Raw genomic sequence first — 7,551 nt, forward strand, 5'->3', positions numbered from 1 at the left:
AAGATAAAGAGATGACTCTTGATGAAGTCAGCGAGTAAGAGCACTGCAACTGCTTATTACTCTTATTGCATATAATTGGTTTAAAAATACAGTTTTGCTGTACTTGGGGAAAATGGACTCTATGTTATTACATTCTTATCCTCAAAGTGGATAAATCTATACTTTTTGTTTCTTTTTGCCCCTTAGAAGCCATTTTCTCTCCCTTTCCCCAGGAAGAGGCTTATTCCCTCTCCCTTTCTTCTCATCTCTTCTTCTCTTTCACCTTCATCTATACCTCAATATAGACATCCCTATGTGGCCACTGCCTTGAATGAGTAATAGGCCCACAACAGCATATAGTTGAGCTATATCTATGGACACAGAGAAGGATACAGGGAGAAATAAAGACAAAAGGTAAGTTTTACATTTTAAGTTTCTGCTTTATGTGTGATCTTTAGATTAAAGAAAGCACCAAGAGAGATGTCCTTAAATAGTTTTGATTCTTTATCTCAATGTTAGGAGTATTCTCCTTTAGTTGGGTGGAACACTGGTCTCATCAAAGAATAAATGTAACCATAGCACACCATTTGGCTCTGCAGTGAAACATACTTACATAGTTATACTAATATAAATGTTTTCTGTTGATTCTCTTTTACCTGGAAGAGTTACCTATAGTTATAACTCCTAATTTATATGTTTTTTCAATTTTGACAATAAACAAATATAGTACAGCTTTCCAAAGTTAGGGAGGTTGCAGGGGTGAAGATGATAGGTATAGCCTTAAGTTGATGGAATAAGAAATACAGATTTAACTATGTTATTTAAAAGCAAAAAAGTAACTAATTGGAGAACTAAAATAATCATCCAAAAATGGGGGAAAGGGAGGAGAAAAGAGTGAGGATTATGTAAACAAGATAAAACTTCATCTTTCATAATAAAGTCAAAAGATAATCCTAAATTGATAAAATTGTTACATAGATTATAAACAAATAGTATATTATTTAAAGGCATTAACGTTATGAACCACCAGACGAGTTAAAACTAATTAAACATGGAGGTGGGCAAAGTTAGAGAACTCTGCTTTTCATTATATGTTCTCTTATACTCTACTATTTTAAAATTATTTTCCCACATTCACAAAGAAAAATAGTATTTCATCAAAATATCCTTATCCATATAGCAGCCTCAGAAAGTTACCTCTTTGGTGTACCATGTAGATCTGCCTATAGGGAAAACCTGAGCTGAAAAGACATGAGAATTCTATCCCTGTAAGATTTTATTATTAATTGAAAATTAATCATTAATAAAAGTAATGATTATATTAATTGCTTCTACTCTCATTTCAGGTAAATTTAGTTGACTTAATGGAATAAAAACTCCCCTCCCAAAAGAACATACAAAGTTAGGACCAGATCTTTACTCCAGTGCCCCCATCAAGGATGTAGAAACTGACATCTGGCTGGAGTCTTGATATCTTTCCCTTTCCTCTCCAACTCTGACAGCTAGCCAAGTGTGGTGCTTAAGTTCAACAAAACTATACAGGGTCAAGTCCAGTTTTTGTCTCTCAGATCTTTAATACAGTAGTCTCTTTGATTTACTTTTCTCATCTGTAATATGGGTCTGAAAGTACTGTAGTTTCTATCATATGGGATTGTTGTTGAGAACCAAATGTGTGATATTTAGTATGCTCTTCAGCTCATAACAAGCATCAAGGAAATTCTGTGTATAGTGTGAGAACCAAATGTGTGACATTTAGTATGCTCATAACAAGCATCAAGGAAATTCTGTGTATAGTGTGATGCCTTTCTTGTTATATAGTGAATTTCTTAAAAGCAGAGACCATGTATAATTTATCTTGCTGTCCTTCGCATCTATCAAATTGAAAGATTCTCAGTGATCAGTCAATGAACCTGGAATAAACTAAAGAGTGGATGAGTGAGTGGTTGGATAGAAAGATCATGGCAAGGGAAATGAATTAAATGAAAAAAAACAAACAACTCTTTTGGAAACTAGAGCCATTCATGCAAGAAAAGATGTTTCCTAATAGTTATCCCAGAGTAAATTTCAGCATTATTTGATCTTAACACTTGCTCTTCACAGGGAATGTGGATTGTGTCTTATGGCCACTAGAAACAGGACAGAGGTAACGGACTTTGTCTTATTGGGCCTGTCCAGCTGTCCAGAGATGCAGCCAGTTATTTTTGGGATTGTCCTTGCTATGTACCTGGTGGCAGTTATGGGCAATGCCCTGTTGGTAATTGTTGCCCTCTCAGACGCCAAGCTTCAGACCACCATGTATTTCCTGCTCTGCCAGCTTTCCTTTATTGACATATTCCTCACAACCATCACTGTTCCCCAGATGCTGGTCCACACGCTGTCTGTGAATAAAACCATCTCCTTTAATCACTGCATGCTCCAGCTGTTCTTTTTTATGGCCGTGGGCAGCATGGAAGGCCACCTGTTGGCTGCCATGGCCTATGACCGCTATGTTGCCATCTGTGACCCCTTAAGATACTCTGCCATCATCAGCCGTCGCTTCTTTCTATACATAACCTTGACCTCATGGGTGGTTGTCAGCCTCAACAGCCTCCTTTATAGTGTGTTGGTCACCCGTTTAACCTTCTGTGGCAACCAGGTCACCCACTTCTTCTGTGACATCACACCCTTACTGAAGCTCTCCTGCACCCGACCAGTAGTCAGTGAAATGCTAATATTTACTGAAGGGGTAGCTGTGGTGATCAGTCCCTTCTTCTTCATTCTGGGTTCCTATGCCCGCATTGGTGTTGCCATAGCCCATATGCACTCATTTGCTGCCCTGCGCAAAGCTCTGTCCACTTGTGGCTCCCACATTCTGGTTGTGCTGCTCCTATATGGCTCTGTGATCCGCATGTACCTCCGGCCCTCCTCCAGCTATGACTTGGATCAGGATCGCCAGGTCGCCATCTTTTACACAGTAGTTACCCCTATGCTAAACCCACTGATCTACAGCCTGAGGAACCAGGAGGTCAAGGGAGCTCTGCAAAGGCTTTCCAGGAAACTCTGCATCTCAGGAAACTTCCAGCCTGGCTCCCAGGCCACCCGGGAAAGTTAAGATCTAACTGGAAAATGCCTCGAAGAGATGGTTGCACTCCTGTTAACTGGTATGGTCACACTCCTGTGGGATAATCTCTTCTGTTGACTCCTTCTTATTTGGATTTGGCAAGAAGTACATTTTTGAATAAATAGTTCTGGTCCCTATTGACTGACTTAGAATCTCATCACTTTGGAACGGAAAAGATACTTTTAAATCATCAAACTTGAACCTCTCATCTTTCAGACCTAATATGAGGCATGGGGGAGTACTAAGTCGAATTATTACAGATCAGCACGGCCTGCAGAAATTTGATCATTTTAGTGATGATATAGCATGTACTGTTTTCCAGAGAGAAGTCAAAGTGAGGTACAATACCACTATACAGAAGAGAGATTTTTCAGCAAACCATAGAGTAGTCTAAACCTCTCTTACAATGGTAATAATTTTATGGTTTCTCATTATTCCAAACTCACAGTGATAATAAACAGTTTAATACTTATAGCGACTGAATTATTTCATCTGAAATTTTGTGTCACTTCATAAAAGACAGTGTAGGTCACTGATAATAAAGAGTGGAGGGGAATCTTCATAGTGGCTCTAACACCAGGAGTAGGTGGTCAGATATGGGGCCTCTGGTAAGTAGAGCTGTTGAGACACACTGAGAAACTAGACACGATATGTAAGGGAAAAGGAAGAACCAAGGATGGACTGTGAAAATGGGTGGAATAATTATATGTGGAAGGCTCTGTGGAAGTGGGGGCATATAGATATGGTGGGAGGGGGGGTGCAACATCAATAACTTGTTTTTGGCCATATTTTGTGATATCTATCGAAGTGGAGATATTTCATAGGCAGTTAAATACATAATTCTTGAGGCTTAAGGCATTGTCTTGAGATAGACATGTCACAACAAAATGTAGATGATATTTGAAGCCATGGGGCTGGGTAAAATCACCTAATGAGAAAATATAGAAAAGACGACTATGAACAGAGTCCCAAGATGGTTGTTCAAGCCAGCATTTAGAGGTCTGGGAGAGGAGACAGCAAAGGAAAGTGAGAAATGGCTATTTACAGGAAGAAAGAAGGTAAGTTTGATATGCCTGAATCCTAGGAAAGAGTGTTTCTGGAAAATGGGAGTGGTCACTTTCTCAAATGCAGTTAAGAAGTCATTAATGAGAACAGATAATCAATTATTAGATTTGACAAGATATAGATTATTGGAAACTATGGTAAAACCAGTTAAGTGAAGTGTTAGGGGAAAAGTGACAATTATTGTCATTTTATGATACAACTAGAGGTCTGATGCATGAATTTGTGCATGGGCGGAGTCCCTAGGCCTGGCCAGCAAGCAGGGCCAATTGGGGTCTGCCGGCTGGGGGGAGGGATGGAGGGAGGGATCACAGGAGGTTGGCTGGCCAGGGGAGGGACTGCAGGAGGTTGGCCTCCAGCCCTCGGAGGGAGCTGGCCCTTGGCCTTCCTGGGAAAGGGGCTGTGTCCGCTGCCACCCACCCCCAGTTCCCTGTCCCAGCCTGGGGCCTTAGGGGTCAGGAGAAGAGGCGACGGTTGCCTGCCTGGGTGGGGAAGGAATGGACACCGGACGCCACTGCCGTCAGCGCCCCACCACCGCACGGTTCCTCACCTCTCCCCCTCCTCCTTCCCTTGCTGCCGCGCCACCACCACAGCAGGCAGGTGGTAGGCTGATCGGGGCCTGCTGGCTGGGGGTGAGGAATGGGCTGAGGGACTGCGGGCGGTTGGCTGTCCATGGAAGGTTGGCTGTGGAGTGCACTGACCACCAGGGGGCAGCTCCTGCATTGAACATCTGCCCCCTGGTGGACAGTGAGCATCATAGCGACTGGTTGACTGGTTGTTCCAGTCATTCTGGTCATTTGATTGTAACGGTCGCTTAGGCTTTTATATATATAGGTTGCAAGTGAGTAAGTGGAGGCTGTGATAATAGACATTTCTCAAGTATAATTTAGAAAAAAAGAAGATAGATTTAAAAAGTGGTGTGTAACTTGAGGAGCACAAGAGTCAAAGGAGAATTTCTTCTAATTTTTGTAAAGACTGGTGACATGAAGCATCCTTTACTGGTAGAAATAATTCAGTATATAATGAAATATTCAGGATTCAAGAAAGAAAGTAATTAATTGCAGGAATAGAGTCCTTGAAATGGGATGCATACCTATTAAGGGGATGTTTTTATCTAGGAGATGAGCCACTTCTTTCCCTGTAATAAAAAGGAAGTCAGAGTATGCAGATGGGCTGGTCGATTTGATGGTGGGAAGATGGCATATACTTGAAAAGACTTCAGCTGAGAGTTGCAGGGAGCAGGATTGTTTTTGAGAATTGTAGAAAGAAATTATGTGAAATACGGTAGAGTTTGAGAAAGTGAAGTACTAGAAAAATGTTATGGTAAGCCTCAATTCTGCCAATATTGAGTGCCCATGTAGGTATTTCATTTACAAGTTTAATATTAGTCATGTCAGCATGGTTGGTGATATTCTGCAACAATTATCAGGTAATCAAGTACAATCATGAATAAACAAAATGCTGGGTTTACCTAGGGCTGGGTAGAGCTAAAGGGAACAAAAGAATTAAGGGTGTTTACAAGAAGGTTGTTTACAGTTCTGGACCATAAAATGTATTCTTGTAAAGGTGGGAAGGAAGGGCATAAATTAGGTGATGGGTAATGAAATCAATTTCAAGGGACAATAGAACTCAGTGATGTCAGAGAATTGTAGTTGAAGAACTAAATTAAATAAGGTGAAAATATAGTAGCTGGTAGGAAGTGAAAGTTTAAAATTGAGATTCACCTGTGGTGTAATCTATAATAATAAAAGCGTAATATGCAAATCAACTGAACAACTGAACAGCAAAACGACCATCTGAACGACCTTCTGGACGACCATGCTGTGACACCCACTGGCACCAGGCCAGCCATGGCGGGTGCGATGCGATTGGTCGGGGCCCGGCCATCGCCCCATGATAGCTCTGCAGAGGGAGGCCCAGGCCACTGGCTGGTGGGGTGATCGATCAATTGGGGGCTCCATGATTGCCCCAAAGAGGGAGGCCCAGGCCACCAACTGGTGGGCTGCGGTGGGTGGGTGGGGCATCCCTCTGTGGAGGCATGATCGATCACATGATCGCCCTGCAGAGGGAGGCCCAGGGCATTGGCCGGGGGGTGGGGGGGGGGCGATCAATCAGGGCACAATCGATTGCCCCAAAGAGGGAGTCCAGGCTACCCCACGATGGTGCTGTGGTGGGTGGGTGGGGCCTACCTCTTTGGATCCATCAATTGCGGGGCTCCAGGACTGTGAGAGGGCACAGGCCGGGCTGAGGGATCCCGCGCCCCCCCCCCCCAGTGTATGAATTTCATGCACTGGGCCTCTGGTTATTTATAATGGCAAAGTCTAAGATATGACCATATCTGAGTGGGTGGTTAAGATGGGGTAAAGTAAAAGATTGCTGAAGCTAAACAGATCAGGAACTGAGAACCCAAATTGTTTGTAAGATAAACCAGTTACATGGACATTTGTATTTCCAAAGTTATAATTAAGTAGAGGTGGAGAGAGTTAGAGAATCAGATGCTGAAGTCATCAAGGAGCAAGGGTGAAACACCAGAAAGTTTCCTTATTTATGTTATTTTATTTTTTAAAAATAAAAATAGTATAAATTTAAGTTTAGAACATGATGATTTGATATAAGGGTGTGGCAAAAGTAGGTTTACAGTTGTGAGTGTGAAACAGTTTATTTTGGTATTGTTATTTATTAATTAATTGTATTCTTTTCCATACGAACAACTATAAATTTACTTTTGCTCTAGCCTGTATTATGTAAAGCACTCATAAGAGTGACCAGCCCATAGTAAGTACCATGTATGTATATTCTATTATTATTAGCATACAGATGAAGAAATAATGGGAGATAAGTACAAAGAGCTGCTAGGTAAAGCTTGGGTATCTATATGTACCTAGAGACTATTGATGAAATGAGAGTAAGGTCAGGAGTTAATCTGCCTCATTCTTTTTATTGACTGAATAGCAATTCATAGTATAGTTGTATTGTGTTTGGGATTTCCTTCAAAGCACTGAATAAGAAATAATCCAAAACCTCCATATTTATAACAACAGACATTTATTTCTCAGTCTAAAGTCTGCAGGTTGAAAGAGGCAACTGTAACTCCTGACCTTATTCAATGGACATTAGTCATTATATCCTTCTCCCTATATTGAAGTATTCCCCCATTTCATTTATCTTGGTCAGAGACAGAACCTCATTCTATCATAGAGAATAAAAGCAGCCGTGTTGCTCTCCCAGCTTCCCTGTGAACTAGAACATGGGCGAGTGACCAAGACTTGGCCATTCACCTATACCACCTTATTTGAATCTGGATGTGTTGGTGCAAAGAATAAGAACTGGGCAGTTCTTTCTGGAGGTGGTCGCATCTGGTCTTCAGGCCTCCAAGGGCTATGCCCAGTGACTGTTGCTGGTAACTATTG

At 41.7% G+C, this 7,551-nt stretch overlaps 1 protein-coding gene across 1 annotated transcript; it reads left to right on the plus strand.

Annotated features, from left to right (window-relative positions):
* Window positions 1-352: 352 nt before the first annotated feature.
* On the plus strand, window positions 353-3,070 carry LOC102257524 (olfactory receptor 1361). The gene is made up of 2 exons (XM_005874633.2): window positions 353-393; window positions 2,080-3,070. Exons 1-2 carry the CDS (start codon window positions 353-355, stop codon window positions 3,068-3,070), a joined length of 1,032 nt encoding a protein of 343 aa, XP_005874695.2.
* The last annotated feature ends 4,481 nt before the right edge of the window (window positions 3,071-7,551 follow it).

The sequence above is a fragment of the Myotis brandtii genome, unplaced genomic scaffold, assembly GCF_000412655.1.
Source record: "Myotis brandtii unplaced genomic scaffold, ASM41265v1 scaffold448, whole genome shotgun sequence".
NCBI classification, from domain to species: Eukaryota; Metazoa; Chordata; class Mammalia; order Chiroptera; family Vespertilionidae; genus Myotis; species Myotis brandtii.